The sequence below is a fragment of the Nannobrachium achirus genome (genome assembly GCF_963921795.1).
Source record: "Nannobrachium achirus genome assembly, chromosome: 13".
Classification (NCBI taxonomy): domain Eukaryota; kingdom Metazoa; phylum Chordata; class Actinopteri; order Myctophiformes; family Myctophidae; genus Nannobrachium; species Nannobrachium achirus.
In genome coordinates this window covers 35,728,502-35,751,001 of record NC_137833.1, presented here as the reverse complement: position 1 = coordinate 35,751,001, position 22,500 = coordinate 35,728,502, and the positions used below count along the sequence as shown (strand labels likewise).

At 44.5% G+C, this 22,500-nt stretch overlaps 1 protein-coding gene across 1 annotated transcript in view; it reads right to left on the bottom strand.

The window, feature by feature from the left end:
- Positions 1-22,500, bottom strand: part of pcnx2 (pecanex 2) — a gene marked incomplete at both ends in the record, with an annotated part of 53,434 nt that overhangs the window by 5,708 nt on the left and 25,226 nt on the right. The window contains 17 exons of the mRNA XM_080740693.1: positions 1-53; positions 791-948; positions 2,123-2,353; positions 3,293-3,437; positions 4,287-4,390; positions 5,724-5,957; positions 7,241-7,494; positions 8,825-9,040; positions 10,207-10,265; positions 12,776-12,905; positions 13,480-13,588; positions 17,138-17,315; positions 18,044-18,185; positions 18,411-18,561; positions 19,202-19,294; positions 20,481-20,589; positions 21,498-21,607. The exon at positions 1-53 is cut by the window's left edge and continues 64 nt beyond it. Of these exons, the coding sequence (XP_080596819.1) occupies positions 1-53; positions 791-948; positions 2,123-2,353; positions 3,293-3,437; positions 4,287-4,390; positions 5,724-5,957; positions 7,241-7,494; positions 8,825-9,040; positions 10,207-10,265; positions 12,776-12,905; positions 13,480-13,588; positions 17,138-17,315; positions 18,044-18,185; positions 18,411-18,561; positions 19,202-19,294; positions 20,481-20,589; positions 21,498-21,607 (2,476 nt within the window). The remainder of the gene's footprint in view (positions 54-790; positions 949-2,122; positions 2,354-3,292; positions 3,438-4,286; positions 4,391-5,723; positions 5,958-7,240; positions 7,495-8,824; positions 9,041-10,206; positions 10,266-12,775; positions 12,906-13,479; positions 13,589-17,137; positions 17,316-18,043; positions 18,186-18,410; positions 18,562-19,201; positions 19,295-20,480; positions 20,590-21,497; positions 21,608-22,500) is intronic.

Below are 22,500 nucleotides of genomic sequence, written 5' to 3'. Positions count from 1 at the left end.
TGCTTAGCGTCCGGTGTGTTCCAGCATATGATGTGGTCAACGGCGACACATACCTGCAATGACAAGACAGAAGACGTTCAAGACTTTTAAATCCTCAGTGTTATAATGTATCCATTTGTGACTCTGGATGTAACCTAACTTCACTGGATTACATTTGTACATTTTCAGAGTCAAGGCTGCAATCTGTACATTTCATGTGTTTTTTTTCGGGATCACATCGCAAACCCCAGGTCCCCCAGTGGGAGTTTACAGTGTACTTTGTATGCCCAGGGCCCTTTAGAACAGGGATCTTCAACGTTTTCAGCCCAAGGACCCCTTAGTAGAGAGAGAGATGACGCAGGGACCCCCACAACCTTTTCATAGATTACATATTGTTTCATTGTTTGACAGCACAATCATCAGTGTATTTTTGATTCATGTCAATTTGTGTTTTCAGATATTTAACCACTTGAACCGTCAATATTTAATAAACTTGACCTTTCACTCTGTACTTAGTCTGTTTCCCTTCTATAACAAACCTCTTTGCCGAAAATAGCCCATCTACAAGCTCACATCGCCTCGCGCTGCGAGGCGTTGTGACTTGTGAGCTTGTAGATAGGCTATTTTTGGCTTAAGTTCTCAGAATATGGGCTGGGTTTAAGTGGTTAATTAAAAAAAATAGAAAAGTAAAAAAAGTTTCTATCACACAAAGATTTGGAGGACCCCCTGTAGTAACTCTGAGGACACCCTAGGGGTCCCGGACCCCCTGTCGAAGACCCTTTGTTTTAGAATGTTCCTCTCTGTCACGTACATGGGGTATCCCAGCGGCTGGTCGCAGGATGAGTTGACCATGTTCCTCAGTGCCTGCTTCGAGTTCTGGATGCTGCCTCGCTCCGGGTTCCGATTCCTCAGGAACACCAGCTCCTGCTGCTGGCCTGCCCACAGCCCACGTACACACTCCTTATTAATCTACACACAGGAGAGGGGAGGGGAGTGCATGAGGATGGATGAGAGCAGTTTATAACACATTTCAATGACAAAGCAATGCATAGTGCTTTACACAAAACATTTAAGACATTAAAGGAGCTATAGACAGCTTTTTCTTGAGAAACGGATGCTAAATTAAAAACAATGTTCGAAAATATTTTATAAGAAAATATGCTTCAAATATGTGTTTCTGTTTAAAAATGTCCACAAAAAGTGTAAAATAATGATGAAATAATCATTTTCGCCATTGTCGGGCCGACACTTTGTTTACATCCTGTCAATCCATATAAAAGAATAGACTAGGATGTAAACAAAGGCCAAAATTCTTATTTTATCATTATTTTACATTTTTTGTGGACATTTTTGAATAGAAACACATATATGAAGCATATTTTTTTATAAAATATTTTCAAAACATTATTTTTATTTTAGCATCCGTTTTTCAAGAAAACTATAGCTCCTTTAAGACGGCATTAAGAGTGCAAAATCACAGTAAAAGGCAGCGTGGAAACATAAGGTCTAAAGCTGGTTGCACACTGCTGCGTGCGAGAGAGAGGCACCCAGTGGCGACAGTTGCGGAAAGTAGGTCAGGAGTGGCTTATTGTCGGTATCAGCCGGTAACACGCGTGAGTCTGTCCCCGTTACAATGCACTAGGCCCCTGGGAGATGGACTGCTGATGTGGAGCACCACACCTACCATCAGCTCCCAGTACTTGCCGCACGACTTGCCAAGCCGTGCTACTCATACGCTGAGTTGGCGGTGCCCGGAATCGAACCCATGACCTTGCGGTACAAAGGCGAGAGCTCTACCGACTGAGCTACCCAGGCACATAAAAAAAGAAAAGAAAAATCACCCCTGGTCCAAAAATAAATACGAAACAGGTGGCAGTGGGCAAGCGTGATTGACATAAAGTGAGGTCAATTTTCGTATTTACGGGCTCCGAAATTCTCTTCGATATTCAGCCAGGAAAAAAAAACAGCAGTGTGCAAAGACCTTTAAGCTTTGTTTTAAAAGAACAGAGTTGTAGCAGACCTGCAGTTGTCTGGGTTTGTACCAGATAGTGGTGCATAGAAACCGAACACGCGTCAATTCACAAACACACACACACCACCTCCACCTCCAATTTGTGTGTGTGTGCCGCCGCCTCCGCCATACCTTGATGACCTTGAAGCTGAGGTGTCGTTTGTAAAGCATGATGATCTTGTACTCGTCCGAGCCGTCGTCTATCATGTGCCGCAGGGTGAGCAGCGTGTCGCGGCTGGACAGCACCGCCTTGCGCCACGCCGGGTCGCTCTCGTGGCAGATGACCAGGCTGTTGCGGTAGTTACTGATGGCCTCGTACAAGATGGACGCCTCCTCTGTTTCCTCCAGGCACGTGAAGTGATCCTGAGAGGTTGAGAGAGTGTAGAGGGTGGAAAAAAGAAATGGAGTCAACTGACTGCGCCTCGGTCAAACATGTGCATCACAGGAGCAGGACAACACAGCAAAATGGAGAGAAAACACTGGAGCAGCTCAAGAAATGTTAGGCCTCTTGTTAACACACCGGGTGTATGTCCTGTTTATTTTCGGGTAGTATCGTACAGTAAACTTCCCCCGGCACACGGAGACATCAAAGAGTTTGACGCGTTGGCACGTCGTGGACCTCCTATGAGTTAAGGTGCCAAGTACAAAAGGTTTTGATGTTTCTCGGACAGATCTTTGTTGGAAATAATTATGGTTAATTTAATAATGTATCCTTTGTCAAATAAAACTATATATATATATTTGTTTCTCTTTCATTTATCCCTTGCAAGTTTCCCTAAGTTGTTATGGTCCCAGAGCTGTCTGAAACAGGACTTTTAGGCCTGTCCACACCAATGCAACAAACAAGTTTGCAACTGGTCAGTCCAGTCCAGTTCTCTGATCTATGGCAGTGGTGCTCAAACATTTTCATGTGAAGGACCCCCAAAATTATATATATTTGGCCACGGACCCCATCTCGAAATATTTAGTTCCAGGGACCCCTTCAGAAGCAAAATTTGAGTTACAAATATTTGCTTAAAAAATACATATAGCCTATTCAAAGAGTTGCACACATTTTCATGATTTTTCAAAAATAGCAGATCTACAAGCTGGCAGCGCGGCACTCGGTGCAGCGCGGCACTCGGTGCAGCGCTGTGAGCTTGTATATCTGCTATTTTTCAATAGCTAAAGTATATAAAATAATTCCAGGCCCCTCCACCTTGGGCCCAAGTAACTCAGTCCCACTTTCCCCCCCATTGTGACGCCCCTGGTTGCAGGGAGTTGCGATTTTGTCCTTTGGCCATGTGACAACAAGGTGTTTACCTGGTGCAGCTTGAGGCTCATTCTAACCCCAGGAGCCACCACCTTCTGTAGGAGATCCATGTCTGCAAACACCCACTCATCTTTGGTGGCAATGCGGAAGTCCCCTTTGAACAGGGTGTTGAAGCCATACAGGAATGACTCCAGACTTTGGAGAAAAAGAGATGAGAGTTCAGAGACAGCGAATTGATCTAAGTGTAATGTACTTCAGGTTATGAATCAGAAAATGACAAAAGACACTTGAATCATTCAGATCAATGAGTGGACTAATGATTAACTGGCATTAGCAACTATTGCCCCCCTCTGGTGATTCTTACTAACTGCAACTGTCAACTGCACAACAGCAGGTAACTGAGAAGTCTGTATGGATTTTCCACTGTAGAAATACTGTTATGTTTCAGTTATACAAGTGATTTTATATTTAAAACCATGGAAACTAAAATGCATTATGACCCAAGGTTTTTTGGTTTATATTCTTTCCTCACGTGATGTTCATGTGCTTCTCTTGTCAGAGAAGCTCAGTGTGAAAGACGGAGGAGAGAGGTCTTGATTTATACTCGGTTATGCACACCAAACATAGCCGATCTTCAAGCTCACAATGCATCGCGCTGCGACCTATTGTGAGCTTGTCGATCAGCTCGGCTTGGTGCATGACGCTGTCCATGTGATGGCACAATGGGAGCATCAGTGGTGTGTTCTGCCGCGTTTTGCTATATACCGGTACAGTATGTAGTGTGACCCGCAGAATTGATTATAGCCAAGCGTAGCCCTCGACAAACCATTTCATGCATTGAAAATGCAGCAGCGCAGTGGTTTTCAACCTGTGGGTCGGGACCCCTCGTTAAAATTAAAATAAGATTATTTTGGGGGTCGCGGCATGAAAAGGTTGAGAACCACTGCAGTAGCGTATCAACATGAGCAGGCGCAGGTAGATGATCGTATCCCTCCCTAACACACACCACTGGGAAGCATACAGTACACATGACTGAAGCATTACCTGTTGGACATGTTGTGTGATGCGGTACCAAGGGACCTCCTGCCCAGGACAGACAGAGCATAGGACAAAGTCACCAGAGGAGAGTCCTCATCACTGTCCACTGGCTGAAGGACACACACACACACACACACACACACACACACACACACACACACACGCACACACACACACACACACAGCATAATAACACATTAACGACATTAACGTATGTTGGTTATGCAAATATGACGTGTCAAGCAGCCAGACCAATTTGGCGGTGTCTTGCTGTCACTGCAGATTGGTACAGTACGCGCTTCTTTGCACCCACCATGACTCCGCTGCTTGTGACATACCGTATACCTCCCCGCTCTTAACTCATAGGATGCCAATGACGTCTTTTTTGCGACGGTCCTGGGTGCCAATGAGCCATTTTTCGATTTTAAAAGGTTGTCTTACAGTATATTGTGCTGAGAAGGGAATAATATGTGGCAGAGCCTAAATGGCAAGATCAAATACAATATTTGTATGTGTATTCATATGTAAAATGTTTTTCAATCAACACGTGACTTCTTTGACTGAAAAGTCCCACAGTGTGTACTGTGTGCTAGCCGTAATCCAAACCCCATTCATGTCTTCCCTGAGTATTTTTGGTTTCACCCTGAAAGCTGAAAGCTCAATCGAAATACACTGCTTGCTTTAGTGATACACATACTAAAATCATCCCCTCCCCTTATTATCATACGACAACAGCTGTGGGCGTGGCTAACTTCAGGTGGGTGGTGGGTGTGGACACATAAAAACATAATTTTAACACTTTCTGTAAAAATGTTTGAAAGCAATCATCCTCCTGGTATGATAATAATACCCGATGATCATGTTTTGGGGTTGGGGGCGGAATCACGGCATCCTGTCTTTAACCCATAAGACCTGGAATTATTTTATACTTAAGCTATTGAAAAATAGCCGATATACAAGCTCACAGCATGGCACCGAGTGCCGCGCTGCGAGCTTGTAGATCTGCTATTTTTGAAAAGTCTGAACATTTTTTTGCAAATCTTTGAATATATTTATTTTTAAAGCGAACATTTGTAACTAAAAATTTTGCTTCTGGGGGTCCCTTGGACTAAATATTTTGAGATGGGGGTCCGTGGCCAAATACATATCATTTTGGGGGTCCTTGACTTGAAAAGGTTTGAGAACCACTGATTTAGAAGAAGACATTTAGAGAATCGGGGAAAATATATTCAAAGACTTGCACACATTTCATAGATGTTTCAAAAAGTAGCAGATCTACACGCTCGTATATCTGCTATTCTTCAACAGTTAAAGCATAAAATAATGGTTCAAGTGGTTCAAATCTAAAGTGACACAGATTTCGCGTTCCCGGCCCAAAGTAACACTCTGGATATCCCTGTCTGTGTATGTATGTTTTTTTACTTTCTCGCGCCGGTAGCGTACCGCCTCCATCTTGCCGGCGCAGTACTGGATCCACTCCAGGTAGACGTTGCAGAAGCTGGCGCGCGTCACGCCCTGCAGGCAGTGCACGTAGTCCTCGTCGATCTTGACGCTGAAGACCTGCGGGTCCCGCTCGATGTGGTGCCACTTGGTGTAGGACTGCAGGGCCTCCTGGATGGACGCGTCCTTCAGCCAGCTGGTCAGCTTGGGAGACTGGACCAGGTAGTAGATGATACTCTGAAGACAGGAGGGAGGGAGGGAAGAGAGAGGAGAGAGCGAGACGTCGTTGTCGGCTGGAAACCTCGTATCTCCAAGTTTCAAATGTGTACGTTCTTCCCAAAGTAAAGCCCGGCTTCATCATACTAGGCCGTCGCACAAAAGTAGTGAAAACAGCAGATCTACAAGCACACAACGCCTTGCGCTGCGAGGCGTTGTGTGCATGTAGATCGGCTGTTTTCACTAGTTTAAATCATTTTTAAAATGATGAATGCAAAACAAACGGTTTTGGACATACAAGGTTTTCACACCCGACAACGAGGAAAGAATAGAGAGGGAGGGTTAAGGAATGGGAGACTGAGACTGCAAAGGAGATCTTGAAATCTTGTCTTGCATTTTTCACTTTGTATTCTTTTTTCTGCCTTGTTTAGTTTTGACTTGAATATTTTCTTTTCTATTGCTGTTTGGTTACAGCAGTGATTCTCAACCATTTTCATTTCAGGGACCCCGAGTTTGACATGCATTCGGCTACGGACCTCCATTTAATGTCATTTCTATTTCTGGGACCCCGATTTTTTATTCTAAAATCAATGTTAATTTAACTCTGCAAGTGTACAAATTAAACCATTTGGTTCAATTTGTTCTCTCTCTGAGTTACAGACCCATAAGGGTCCATTTGGTTCCTAACTATCATTTAGCTGGAGACCCCCTAGAACTTCCTCAATGACCCCTGGGGGTCCCCCGACCCCACTTTGTGAACCAATGTGTTAGTTAGCGTGTCCTCCCCACTCCTTTGATTGATTGATTGAATAATTGAATACTTCATTAGTACAGTCAAAAGTTATGCTAAAAGGAACACAAAAAGCCCCAGGGGCTTGTTTCCATTGCGGTCCAATTGTAGTCAATTCATCAGCAAGACATAACAATCTTCCTCTCCTCCTCATCCTCTCTCTGCCTGGTGATGGCTATAGGGATGGGACGATATTATCGTTTATCGTGATAAAAAAACACTCACGATAATCGTATCGTGGAGATTTAAATTTATCGTGAAATTATCCTCCATCTTGCACTGGGATCAATTCACCTTTTATTTGCAGAGCTGCATATCCGGTACCATTTACAGTAAACCCTAAATAATTGGTAAAATTATAGAGGGTAGATCTGCTATTTTTTGGCAAATGTTCCCGCCCCAGGATAACGGATGTTGGGGATATTTTGATTATCGCCATAGTATCGTAAATCGAGATTTCTTTGGTCACAATAATAATTTTCATATCGTCCCATCCCTAGATAGATGGCCGTACCTTCAGGTAGTAGGTGATGAGCAGCTTGCGCAGGTCGTACACCTGCAGCATGGTGGCGGCGTTGTTCTCGCTGATGCTGTAGCCCTCCAGCAGGTACTTGGTGGCCGTCACCTCCCAGGCCAGCCAGCGCAGGTTGAAGGCGGCGTTGCACGACAGCACGTGGGGCAGGTGGCCCGGCTCGCAGCAGCAGCACGCGTCGTCCTCCTCCACGCCCTCCGTGATGGCCTCCACCTCCCGCTGCTGGCAGTAAGTACCTGGGAGGGACGGACGGACGGACGGACACAGAATGGTCACTTTAACAAGGTATTATAATTGCATTCTCCACACTTGTATTCTCCCCATCTTGACAAGATGGTGTATTCCTAGGTTCCGCAGGTCAGCTGCACAGGTGCAATGCATTATTGTTAATTGTGGCACGTTTACTAACATGCCAAGTTTAGCTGCACTTGAACCAAGCCATATCCAGCCCAAGAAACCGTAGAAATGGAGGAAAAAATTAAATGTACTTCTTAAAATAAATGTATCATGCCTGTTGCTAAGGTATGGCAACATGACTGGTGTCTTGCAAGACACCAGTCATATTGCCATACCTTAGCCTTTTCTGAACTGACGCCAACGGATGGACAGTGGTCCAGAGAGTCGATGGAGGAGGTAGGCAGAGAGAATGAAATGGAAGGAAGAAAGATAAGGAGAGATGGTAGGAAAGGAAGGAAGGAATGATTTGTCTGTGTGTGTGTGTGTGTGTGTGTGTGTGTGTGTGTGTGTGTGTGTGTGTGTGTGTGCGTGCGTGCGTGCGTGCGTGCGTGCGTGCGTGCGTGTGTGTGTGTGTGCTCGTGTGCGCATGCGTGTGCGCATGTGTGTGCGTGCATGTGTGCAATGAACCAGGGAATATGTCTCCAACCACCGTCCTTTTCGTCGGAGAGTTCCAACTTTTCGACGTGCAGCTTTCCAAACTCTAGTTCCGGGTAATGCTTTTCAGAAGATGCGAGTGAAGTCATTTTTAAGATGAACCGGACTTTTCAGACGAAAGGTTCGGTGGTCGGAGACAGTATGGACAGTTAGGGCATAAGAGCTGGTACTTAAGACAATCAAAATAGAGCCTTTATGTCTCTTAAAAAGTCTATTCGTCATAACAATAACCCCATATAAAAAAAACCCTCAAAACTCCAGTTCCTACATTTAAAAAATCACACTCGTGTGAACTGAGCGGTGGTGTGTGTGTGTGTGTGTGTGTGTGTGTGTGTGTGTGTGTGTGTGTGTGTGTGTGTGTGTGTGTGTGTGTGTGTGTGTGTGTGTGTGTGTGTGTGTGTGTGTGTGTGTGTGCCCCCTGTGTGTGTTTGTGTGTGAGTGTGCCTGGCCTATGCCTGGCCTATCCTGAACAACAGCGCCCCCTGTGTGGTCAGAAAAGGTTACTGCAGGCTACATACCCGGAGACAGACAGACAGACAGACAGACAAACAGACAAACAGACAGACAGACAGACAGACCCACACACACGGCCACGTATAGGAGCGTTGTGACCACCGCTCAAAAAACCCACTACCAGTATCACTGTATGAACTCCTGTCCAGGCACAGCGCATACCTCTGAACTCCAGCCCCCTCAGCTGGAAGGTGACCAGGCCGTTGCCGATCTCTATGAGGTGGACCAGGGCATTGAGGTAGTCAGAAGCCAGGATGAAACAGTCTCCGGCGCTGTAGTTGCCCCAGCGGCCCAGCTGCAGGTCCCCACACAGCGAGTGCTGCAGCGAGCGGGTAAGGTACTCATAGAAGATGGAGTTGAGGTTGTTGTCGTCACAGCCTGGAAGAGCAGGACACACGCAGGGGCGTCACAATGGGGGGGGGGAGAGTTCGATTGAAAAATAGCAGATATACAAGAGCTTGTAGATCTGCTATTTTTTTTTAAAGTCGTGAAAATGTGTGCAAATCTTTGAATATATGTATTTTTTGAGCGAACATTTGTAACTAAAATGTTGCTTCTGGGGGGGGGGGGGGGGTCCCTGGAACTAAATATTTTGAGATGGGGGTCCGTGGCCAAATACATATCATATTGGGGGTCCTTCATATGAAAAGGTTTGAGCACCACTGACAGAGAAACATTGAAATATTCAAACGATTTTTCAATAGTTAAAGCACACAAATAGTGAAGCAGTGAATCCTTGTACCCAGGGCCCAGAATTTGGTGCAACACCCCTGGACACATGGAATAAAGAGAAATAAAATCTCATGTGCTGAAACAGATCGACGCTTTGCTTTGTTGAAATATCCAAGACCATTAGTTTTTTTTTTTATATGCTTCTGCACATGTACGTATTCTATAACCGAACATAGCAGATCCACAACACGTCACAGCGCGACACGTTCCAGTGCCGTGTAGATTGGCTATTTTCGAAGCATGACATGCGACTGAGAACTTTAATCCATGAGATTTACAGCGGAAAGGATGGATGTACGGAAGGTAGGATGATGGGTCAGTGTTTATAGGAAGGACAAAGTCCCTTAAAGACCCTTTTCCACTGCAAGGTGGAACCAGAACTTTCAGGAACCTGAAACAATTTTTTGGGTTCTGGTTTTGTTTCCATTGCGTACGGCCGGTTCCAGACAAGGTTCCTGGAATATTTTTTAGGTCCTGCTCCTGAGGTAGAACTAAACTTTAGTTCTGGGAACCTATGGAAGGGGCCAGCAGCGCGGTTGGTCTTTTTTTGGGACATTCTCGGTTAATTCTGGTTATATGGAAACGTAAGCTGAACTTGGTCCCGGAGCTTCACAGGTTCTTGAAAGTTCTTGGTTCTGGAAAGTTCTGGTTCTAGTTCTGGGTCGGCCCTACAGTGGAAATGGGGCTTAAGTCAAGTAAACATTCAGTAAAGAACAACAAAGCCTGTGTTGATGTTGACAGGGAACAATTCATTCAATAATTCCTACTTCATCTTGCAAGAGTGTCATGCAAAAGTACTGTAGTTATCTCACCTGTCTCCTTATCCACCTGGGACACCAGCCTGCTGTTAGAGTTGTCAATACGCTTGGTGCTGCAGAGAGACAGGTACATGAAGGGTACATTTAAAGGAGTCATCCAGACCAAAACACATATAGGGTTAAATCTGTCTTTTATCATACCCCTTTATACCTGCTTTATTCCATTTTTTTCATAGCTGCCCCCCCTCCCTCCCCTCCCTTTCTAGCCTCTCCTCTCCCTGCTCTGGTGCAGAGCAGAAGCCGTTTGACAAGTAAGGGTGCCTGTGAGGTCAAAACAGCGGTTTGGTTGGTCTCAGGACGTTGTGTAAACACAATCCAATAAAAAAATACTAACTTTGAAGCTGAAGAAATAACCGCACTAGTATAAAGTCTATCTACTCTGTTAGTTATGAGAGGGCCCGCAAAATCTAGCAACAGGGGCAGCCGAAATCTAGCAACAGGGGCAGCTATGAAAAAAATCGACTAAAGCAGGTATAAAGGGGTATGATAAAAGACAGATTTAACCCTATATGTGTTTTGGTCTGGATGACTCCTTTAAAGAGAAGACCCTCGAAACTCAAAGACCTGGATCAGAGCCAGGTCCGGATGGAAGCATGATCCCCTATCCAAAGCTACAGGTCTGCTCCAGGTCGGTACTGTGTAATATAATACAGAGTATATCGTCACTGTCGGGCAGAAACCTTGTATCTCCAAGTTTCAAATTTGTAATTTTCTTTGCAAAGTAAAGCACTGCTTCATCACACAAGGCCATCGCACAAAAGTTGTGAAAAAAAGCTGATCTACAAGCGCACAACGCCTCGCAAAATGGTAGATGAGAATCTCACTCAGCATTCTCCGAGTCACAACACCAACCCTTTCAACCCAAAGTCAGCACTACCCCTACCTGAAACGGACCTGAAACCAGATATCTTGGGACTGAGAAACTGAATTAAAAAGCGTGCTAATCGGTAGCTGGTGATGGTGCTGTTTTCTCTGTTGTCTCTGCTGTTGTTGGCGGTGCTCAGATACTACTGCTGAGGTTTGACATAGTGCCATGCCACTAGAGTAGCGTACGGAATAAAATATCTCCCAGAGACACCAGTTGGTGGTTTTGAATCCCGAGGAGGTGATGTGATCTTGTGGTTCATGTTACTACTAGAGCAGAGACATATTTCTGTTGCATCCTTCCCCTTCAGGCTATGTCATTCAGGAGAACGCAGTAAATCAAGGGTCTTCAACAGGGGGTCCGGGGTGTTACTATAGGGGGTCCTCCAAATCTTTGTGTAATAGAAACATTTTTCTCCTTTTTTATATTAACCACTTGAACCCTATTAAACTTTGACCAAAAATAGCAGATCTACAAGCTCACTCGCTGTGAGCTTGTAGATCAGCTATTTTCGGCATATTTTTGGTGTAGAGAGGAAAAAGAGCAGACAAATTACAGAGTGAAAGGTCAAGTTTATTATATATTGACGGTTCAAGTGGTTAAATATCTGAACACACAAATTGACATGAATCCAAAATACACTGATGATTGTGCTGTCAAACAATGAAACTATACGGGATCTACGAAAAGGTTCTGGGGGTCCCTGCTTCATCTCTCTCTCAACTCATATAAGGGGTCCTTGGCCTGAAAACATTGAAGACCCCTGCAGTAAATAAAGACATGGCCGTACTTTAAGGAAGCTACTTTACATTTGTATCACACAGCTCTAATGCAAAACACAGGCATATTCTACTGCAGTGAATGTCAACTCAGAGTGATTGAACATTCTTGTAGCGACGGAGCACTCTGGTGTATTTCTGGAGTGCTTTCTATTTCTGCTCAAGTAAAACCAGTGTTTTCCATCAATAAATAAAAGACAGAGGGAATGGGTTGCCGTTGGGAGAGAGACTTGTATGTGTGTGTTTTTCGCCCCAGCTCGTCACTTAAAGGATCAGACACCAGACAAGACTCGATTGTGGGAAATGTATCTTTTATGGCGATCTCTGGAGCTACCTATGTATCCTCTCGTCATTCTCCCTCCCTCTGTCTGTATCTATTTATTTAACCATCTCTTGCACTATAGAGCAGGGGTCTTCAATGTTTTCAGGCCAAGGACCCCTTAGTCAAGAGAGAGATGAAGCAGGGACCCCCACGGACAACATATAGTTTCATCATTTGACAGCACAATCATCGTGTATTTTTGGGTTCATGTAAATTTGTGTTTTCAGATATTTACCGGTAACCACTTGAACCATCAATTCTTAATAAACTTGACCTTTCACTCTGTACTTGCTATGCTCTTTTCCCCCTCTACACAAAGCCTCTTTGCCAAGAATGTGTGAGCTTGTAGATCGGCTATTTTAGAGTTCAAGTGGTTAATATAATAGAAATGGAGAAAAAAAGCTTCTATCACAAAAAGATTTGGAGGACCCCCTGTAGTAACTCTGAGGACCCCCTAGGGGTCCCGGACCCCCTGCTATAGGGAATTCTCTCTCCAGGTATCAACACCTCCCCCCTCTCTCATCCTCCCCAATCTTTCGGTTTTCTTTAGCTGTCTGGTCTTCTGAGGCCCTCTCCCTACCTCTGACAGGCCCTTACTTATAGTTGCGCTCCCAGAACTTGACGGGTCGTGGGTAGGAGGAGATGAAGATGGCGCTGCCCAGGAAGGGAGCCAGCGGGGTGTAGAACACTGTGGTCACCAGCGTCTGCAGCAGCAACATGGCCGAGTCTGGGCACACACGTGGCCATCAAGGAAAGCAAACAGATTACTGATGCTCACATGCCTGTGTGCGCGCGCGCACACACACACACACACACACACACACACACACACACACACACACACACACACACACACACACACACACACACACACACAGGGCTGTCACGATTATGACATTTTACATGACGATTAATTGTCACTCGAATAATTGCTATTAACGATTTAATAGTGTTTTTGTCGTTGAAAATTACATTTCTGTTTGGCTTTTAGGCTTGGAAGTTGCACATGGCAGACATGACACACAACCTAAATATACAAAGAAATTACTGACATATTTGACAACTTTCTACTTTGAAAAGAACATTGATAGTGGAAATAGACGATCTACAAGCTCGCAACACGTCACAACACGTCGCATCACAACGCGCTGTGAGCTTGTAGATCTGCTATTTCCGCATTTTTTTTACGATTATGACAACATATTTGCGATTATGTCAAATAATTGCGATAAAACGATTATTATGTAATAATTGTGACAGGCCTACACACATACACAACAAAGATGTTTAGTGAAGGATACGAGGCACAGCGAAGGGCTGCGCAAAGGCGTGGAAAGCACTGCCCCAGGCGATCTGCCAGGGGGCGATGTATACCAGGATGAAATGGAGCTTCAGCAGCAGCTCACGCATCTGAACATGACAGAGAGATAGAACACCATCAGTCCTATCTATGAAACACGTCTGCCGCATAACATACAGGACAGTAGCACGCTCCTCTAAGTCAGTGGTTCTCAACACTTTCTGGGTCAGGGAAAGACTTGAAAATCTTTAAAGTGTTCACAGCCCAAAACGTTCCGTTTTCTCTGACCTTCATCAGGCATATTATCATGAAATAAAATGGTGTTTTGCCAATTATTTGGGGGCCCATTTGCAATACCCTCGCGGACCACCACACCAGTGGGCCCCGGCCCCCCAAGTTGAGGATTAGTGCTCTAAGACAGTGGTTCTCAACCTTTTCAGGCCGCAACCCCCAAAATAATCATATTTTAACTGGGCCCCCCCACCCTGACGAGCACTAAGAGTTGAGGCATTACATTTTGTGTAACACGGTTCTATTGTGAAAATAGCAGATCTACATGGTCACAATGCCTCGCGTTGCGAGGCGTTGTGAGCATGTAGATCGGCTATTTTCAAAATTTCTGCCTCTAATAGGTATTAAAAAGTCACTTGAAATGTCCATATACCCTCTATACACTTAAACCTTATGTTGGTTTGTTTACTGTTGAGTGAGAAAACAACTTTGCATATTAAGTTAATCATCTGGGGACCCCCCAAAATAATTTGGGGACCCCCGGCCCTGGGGTCGAGAATTAGTGCTAGCGGCCTCTTGTTTATGAGGATGTAAACTCATGTTGTGGTCTTGTATCTGGTTTCAGTTCCTCATCCAAATAAGTTGTTCAAATATTTGGCCAGTGTGTAGGAGCCCCCAGAGTCAAGGTCAGACAGCAGAAATGAAGGGTTTCGTGCAACAGCCAAGACTACTGTCATAGTCTGGATAGGGGTGTGCGATATGGAAAAATACAATATCACGATATTTTCAGAAGCTGCATCACGATACACGATTTTATCACAATTCTTTTTCACGTTGGTTTTTATGGTTATTTTTCAAGTTACTCGACAAAAACTAGACTCTCTGGGTTCCTTTTGGGAGGTCTAAATTGAACTTTACAAGTATGTAACTCTGACAGTATACAAATGAAACCAAATGGACCCTTACGGATCCATTTGGTTTTATTTGTATACTGTCAGAGTTAAGTGGAGACCTTGACATTTTAACTCATTTTGTGCTCCAGACATGAACGGGTTAAAATGTACAGGCTGCCTCTCGCGGGCTCCGTCCGCGGCTAGAAGTCGATTGCGCAAACAATTCCTTCTTGACGTCATTTACTTGACGACGGGAAGTGATCATCGTCCCATGTGGGTGCAGTAATGGCGGATCGTTGCCTTTCAGCTTGTGCTATTTTAGCGAGAATCCAATGCCATCCTTGGCTTCAAAAGTGTTTTTTGGAGAAAATGGACATTAAAGATAAGATAGACCGTCGGCTTCCATTTTAAGGAATCACTATTGTGTGCACGTGGATGCGCGATGATGATGAATCGGCGAGTCCATCCGTGCCAGGACTCTCCAACGGACCGTACGGTAAGCTTGCCAGCTTTACTATACAGTATATTTCGCGAGTATTCTCGGGATCGGCACTCTAAATACTCGAGTATTTTTCACGAGTATTCTCGGGATCGGCTACAAATGGGTTAAAGTTTGAGAACTTCTGATTTAGAAACCAAAATGCAGGTTTAAATTGAATTCTGCAATGAACCTCTGTATTAACAGGATTTTTTACAAGGTTCCCTCAATTGTATCACGATATATATACGATACGTCTAAAAAGGCATATCGTGGAGACATTGTATCGTCTCAACGATAATTATCACCATATCGCCCACCCCTAAGTCTGGATAACAGCAAGCTCACTGGCTCACTGGTTGTCAGCAACAATTAAGTTATCATAGTTCGCCACTGCCTTGTACGTGATGTAATACAACAAATTACCATGACCCTTTACATTAAAAAGCGAACGTTTAGTATTTGACACTTGGTAACATTTAGAAACAATGTCAATGTTTAGCTGACACTACTGTAGGACAATGCAGCTTATCGAACCTGGATTTGATTTGAACTCACTGGCCTGAGGCCAATTCTACAAATGCCAAAACAAAAATGTTCTCAAATAGCAGATGTATAAACTCGCAGGATGGCACGTGATGCGTGATGCGCTGTGAGCTTGTACCGGTATATCTGCTATTTTTGAATAGCCAACGTAAAAATCTAAAATGTCACAGATGCCGAAAATATCCACATCCTGTTATCCATTCTAGGAAAAGCGCATGGTGTGTGTGTGTGTGTGTGTGTGTGTGTGTGTGTGTGTGTGTGTGTGTGTGTGTAGGTGTGTGTGTGTGTGTGTGTGTGTGTGTGTGTGTGTGTGTGTGTGTGTGTGTGTGTGTGTGCGCGTGTGCTTGCGTGTGTGTGTGTGTGTGTGTGTGAGAGTGCATGTGTGTGCGTAGTCTGCGTACGTGTGTGTGTGTGTGTGTGTGTGTGTGTGTGTGTGTGTGTGTGTGTGTGTGTGTGTGTGTGTGTGCGTGCGTGTGTGTGTGTGTACGTGTTTGTGTGTGTGTGTGTGTGTCATGTGCTTCGGAGATTAAGCAGCGATGAGATGAGAAAACTGCCAAATGCCCCAGGACATATTCCACGCAACACTTTCTGCTTCGGCTGGTGTGTCTGTGTGCGTGTGTGCGTGTGTGAGTGTGCGTGTGTATGTGTGAGTGTGTGTGTGTGTGTGTGTGTGTGTGTGTGTGTGTGTGTGTGTGTGTGTGTGTGTGCGTGCGTGCGTGCGCGCGTGCCCTTTTTATGTGTATTAATGTGTGCGCATGTGACGTCTTTGTCTGTGAGTACGTGCCATGTTGCAAGGTTCTGACCTTGTAGTAGTGTTGTCTCTTTGTGTGCCCATGTATCTGCCTGATTGTGTGTCTAAGTAATTCTCTCTGTGTATTCATCTGTCTCTACTTTCTCTCTCTCTCTCACACACACACACACACACACACACACACACACACACACACACACACACACACACACACACACACACACACACGTCATTGAAATGTCCATTATCATCACTGCAATCTCCACCACCACCACCATATTGTATTGGCATCAAAATGTACTTAAAGTACCAAAAGTAAAAGTACTCTTTATGCAATATGTCCCATTTCAAGTTTGCAAATGTATCAAAATATTTTGAAAATAGCAGATCTACAAGCTCACAATGCGTTGCATCGCGACACATTGTGAGCTTGTAGACCAGCTATTTTCAGTGGTTAATGTATGTTTTGTAATAATAATCAATCTACAAAGTCACTGGTAACTAAAGTTTTCAAATAAATGTAGTGGAGTAAAAGTACAATATTTGGACGTAGAACAATATTCAAAAAGTACAATATTCGGACGTTGCCATCCGGTATGGCAACATGACTGGTGTCTTGCACGTGCGCCTTCGCGCGTGTGCAAGACTCCAGTCATGTTGCCATACCTTAGCTTTTGCTGAACTGACGCCACTGCATTACAATCATCATCATCATCACAATCATCATCATCATCATCATCATCATCATCATCATCATCACCTTGTGGAAGACAATGGACATGAGGAAGAAGTCGAGCAGGAAGCTCTCGGAGGCGTGTGGACAGTCGAAGTGGAAGAAGACCAGCGTGAAGAGGAGGGTGAGGAAGTGCATGGTGGGGTCGCAGAAGGACGAGCGCAGCAGCTTCATGCCGGCCACCGTGGTCAGGAGCACGTCACAGCTGCAGGGTGGTGGGTGGGGACAACGGATTTTAAAGGATTAGTTCACCCCCAAAATGATTTTTTTCTATTGATTAGTCACACCATGGAGAGTAGAGTTCAATAATATTTTTAGTTTTTGTCACATTCCTAAGACAAAAATTTGATTCGAGTAAATTTACCCCCATTGATTCCGGATGGGGACCCGTTTCGAAACGCCCAAATATGGAGTGTGTTGTGTAGCCACAATGTGTCATCATCATGTCGTCAGGCTAAAAATGATCAGCTCCATATATGAGGCTTAAAAGGGTCAAGCATTTACAGATACAGAGAATCTCCAAATACGGGCATATGAGTCGGATTGGCGGTGCAACGTAGATGTGAGGGTCGCGTAGCAACCAGAACCTCTAGTTTTTATAAATAGCAGAAAATAGCACACCTACTACCGGTAGCTCACAATGTGTCTGTTTTCACTATTCGCCTGTGTCCAGTTAGTCCTCTGCAATCATGTGTTAATTGTCCATCATGTTCACTTGTGTCCTGTTATTTGTGTCTGTTTATATACAATCTGAGTTTGAATCTAACTGGTCTTGTCTTGCATGTCTCTCCTCTCTTTGCCCTTGGTTTCCTGTTTCTCTAAACTATCCTATCTAAGGAATAAAGCATATACGTAACTACAAAACAAACAAAAACGAGTTAAAAGATACACACGTGTATGCGTGCGTATGCTTGGATGTGCTTGTCCACTCACTGGATTCCCAGCCTCTTGCGGTGACTGAGGGCGAAGCCATCGTTGGTGAGCGCGCTGAGGACGATGGCAGGGTAGACGACGTACTTCTCGAAACACAGCAGTCCCACGTACAGCCGCTCAAACCACATCAACACTGCATCCTCTGGACACATTAAAGTCAACCATGCATATCAGAATGACAGCTTTTTAGAACAGTGGTTCTCAACAGGGGTCGCCAAATTATTTTGGGGGTGTCAACATTATCTTCTCACTCAACTGTAAACAAACCAACACACAGTTTAAGTGTATAGAGGGCACATTTCTAAAGTGACAATTTAAGGACTTTTTAATACCTCAAGACATGTATGAGTGTGGATCAGTGGCTTACCTCTAGGCTCAAACTGGTGGTACTCTTTGGTCTTGAGGACAGGGTGGGAGATCCACAGCCAGGGGTGGTGCTTCCTGAGCTGAGGGATCAGGTAATGGGTCACGAAGCCCACCGTCCCCGCCAGCGCATACAACACGATGGTGACAAATGGCTGGAGAAAGAGTCAGGACTTTAATAACACAGATTATTAAATGATCATGTCACTTTCAAAAAGTTACACAGTAAAAAACTACTACTGGGCACTGCATTCGTAATGTGTGGCATTTTGTGCAAAACGGGCCACCCCCACAAACTTTGTAAGCCAATCCTAGTCAATCGAAATGGAATATGAAAAATGTACTACAGAGATAATGTACACCGATTTGTGTGAGGTTTGGACAAGATCTGTAGGAGTAGTAACAAAAAAAAATGTTTCACAAAACTCATGGTGGCGCTATAACAGGCCGGTGTGAAAAAGGTTCTGCTCTGTCATCCAGGGAGTGTGCTTGCACAGTTTCACGTTGATCACGCCAATGGTGTCGGAGATTAGCTACTTGACAGTAGCATTTTTTCAGGTTTCTTTCCCTGCTTTTCCTTTCTAATCTTTATGGAGAATGAAGCGTATTTTGGCAGAAACTCGCAAATATAAAGAAACCACTCCATTCCCATTGAAAAGCAGAATCCACCTTCATAGGTAAATTTAAACTTAAAAGTCAGAGAAGGTCATAAAAATAGCAAAAATAGCTGATCTACAAGCTTGATAAATGAACACTCAGGACATGTAGTGAATACTGTACGTGAGCAAGTCTCACCTTGAGAGACAAGAAGACCGTGCTGGCGGTTATGGCAAAGGTTAAGATGTAGGCGACAGAACACACGACCACGTCCGACAGCAAAATCTCCTTCTGCGGGTCACAAGAGAAAAAGATAATCAGAACAACTCATAAATATGATTATCTGATTATTAGTTCGTCTCTTTTTGGCGGGGTCACAAGGGGGGGGGGGGGGGGGGGGGGGGAGTGGGACTGAGTTACTAGGGCCCAAGGTGGAGGCCCAAGGTTAATTATTTTATACTTTAGCTATTGAGCATATCTACAAGCTCACGAGTGCCGTGCTGCAAGCTTGTAGATCTGCTATTTTTGAAAAGTTGTGAAAATGTGTGCAAATGTCTTTTTTAACTCTTTCTCAGCCTGAACGCACATATACGCATTATTGCGCAAGACTGGCCCAGCCTGGTCGCACATATACGCACTAGGTGATTAAAAACGAAAAAAAAAAAAAAATGATAAAAAAAAAAATATCGGCACACCTTTTTTATCACCAGATCGGCTTACCCAACATATCGGCACACCCCATCTGCGTGCAAGGAGGAGGGGGGAGGGCCCAGAGGGGGATGGGTGTTTTTTTCTCATTGACTTACTGTGTACACAGCAGCCACTAGCTTAGCAACATTGACGGAGCCGATTGAAACGAAAATGCTTGGAGTTACGGTACATACCGAGATCATTGATTGTGACCACATTGACGTGCACGAAACGCGCACGCGAAGCTTCCCGGGGGGGGAGAAGGCTCCGCCAAATCGCCACTATATTCCAATGGGGAGCTAGAATCTTCGCTGGTAAGTAAACATTAACCGACGAAAACAAAACAAAAAGAGACACGTGGGATGTGAAGATGTGCCGATGGCCTGAATGAATGAATGCACTCTAGATCATAATACAATAATAAAAATTCCCGGCTAATCTGAGGACAAGCCATTTTAGCGGAGACTGGGAAAGAGTTAAGCGAACATTTGTAACTTAAATTTTGTTTCTGGGGGGGTCCCTGAAACGAAATATTTTGAAGCGGGGGACCTTGGCCAAAAATCATTGACATGAAAAAGTTTGAGCACCACTGTCATAGAAAAAAAAAGACAAAAAATCACGATTTAAAGAAAATAGCAGCTCCCCTTATGAAGAACATTCATGAGGGCCTGCAGTGAATCCTTGTACCCAGGGCCCAGAATTTGGTGCGACACCCCTGGTGCAACACGACCGCTTGCAACCAAGTATAAATCAGGGCGTAACATTTTCATGTTCAACCAGGCACTACCATAGAGTTTTGGAGCTTCTCCGGCAGAGGGTCTTTGATGGCATCCTCTTCCTCGTCCTCTTCCTCATTCTCCACCAGCGTTGGCATTACCTTGGACTTGATCAGGGACCTGGATAGGAATGGGCACAACGTTGTTGTCGGGAGGAAACCTTATGTCCAAAACCGTTTGTGTTGTATTTATTATTTCAAAAAATGATTTAAACTAGTGAAAATAGCTGATCTACAAGCACACAACACCTCACACCGTGAGGCAGTGTGTGCTTGTAGATCTGCTATTTTCACTAGTTTTGGCCGGTGGGATCCATGCCTCTGTTTCTGGTAAGACTGAACACAATGTCTGTCTGACTGTTTGATATTTCATTATAATATCAGAAATAAGAATAATCAAAGAAATCACACCCAGTGTGAATTGAGTGGTACATTTTTTGAGATGATGTGTTGGCCAGATGCGGGATGCGAAGCTTGGCCAATGTGACCCTGGGCATAGAGCAAACTTTGAGCTCTTTATGCAAAGATGTTGGCCAAGCTTCACGCCACACAAAGCTTGGCCGATGTGGCGCGGGGCGTATAAACGGACAAAGCCAGATGTAGGAGCTTAGCGCCTTCCAGAAGCACCGCTCAAAAAGTATGTATACAAGTATGGCACATCAACCTTAGTGGCCCTATTTTGGGCAAACTGTGTCATAATTTGTCCCACCCCCCCCCCCAAAAAAAAAGCTGATCTACCTGCTCACAAAGCATCCCATCGCATTATGTGTTTGTAGATCATCTATTTTCACTATTCGTCATACAAAGAAGTACGGTATATACAATAGGGACTAAGTAGATAAGACAAATAAAAAACACAAATTGAACCCTGGTCTCTAAATATCTCCAGATGCTGTATAAGCCTTGTGCTTTCCTCAATGTGTGCCATCAGATCCTCTAGCTTTTACCATGCAGTTCTCCACTCCACTTACAAACAAAAATGGTCATTTGGACAGCGTAGCAGCAGGACACACGGCTTGGCAGACTTACAGAAGTACTGAGGGGTCACTGCTCTGTCGACTGAGGTGGTAGGAGAAGACCACCAGGAGGCCACAGAAACCAGAGAATAGTGCCGGGGTGTGCTGTTCATCCCATGGTTCCTGCACGCACACACGCACGCACACGCACGCACGCACGCACGCACGCACACACACACACACACACACACACACACACACACACACACACACACACACACACACACACACACACACACACACACACACACACACACACACTTCTATAAGTAAGACCCTGTACACAATTTGAAGGGGCCTAATATTTTTTCTTTATGTTAAACCCATTGCCAGCCAAATTTAAATATGAATGTGCGCTTATAACGCCAGGAAATAGCTATATTTAATCATCATAATCACATCAATTTACCAAGCCACGTTGATATACCATACCACAAAATGACCACTAGAGCGAGCCATAGACCATAGACTGTGGAAGCCCCCATGTTAACCCATGTTAAAACCAAGGTTCACAACATTCAAGGATGGGACGATGACGTCGATCCCCATTGACATGAATGGGAGACCCGCGGGCCGCCATCTGAGCTCAATACTGTTCAATTCGTGCTTGATCGTCTAAAACCACCATCAGTATGGGCACCGGAACGTATACAGATGCCACACAGAAAGTTTCCGAATCAAAATCCGACCTAGTGAAGCTGCGTGAGGGTCGGATGGTTTGCATTGAGCCTAGCGGCTAGCAGAGGCCTACGTAAACAGGAAGCTATGGCTTAAAGGTGACGTCATAATCGTATCCTTTTTTTTCACGGTTTACGTCTTTATACTAGCCGAAGGTAAGCTAACCGTTCCGCTCCGTCTATTAACCCAAATTAAAAGCTTAAACAATGCTTTTATATAAAAGTCGATTAAAGTCGCTTGGCAGGGAACTCCATAGTGAGATAGTCGATCTAAAAGTCGACCGGCCCTGACTGAGTTAACATATAATACAGTTTTTGCTTGTGATAGGGAGAAATAAA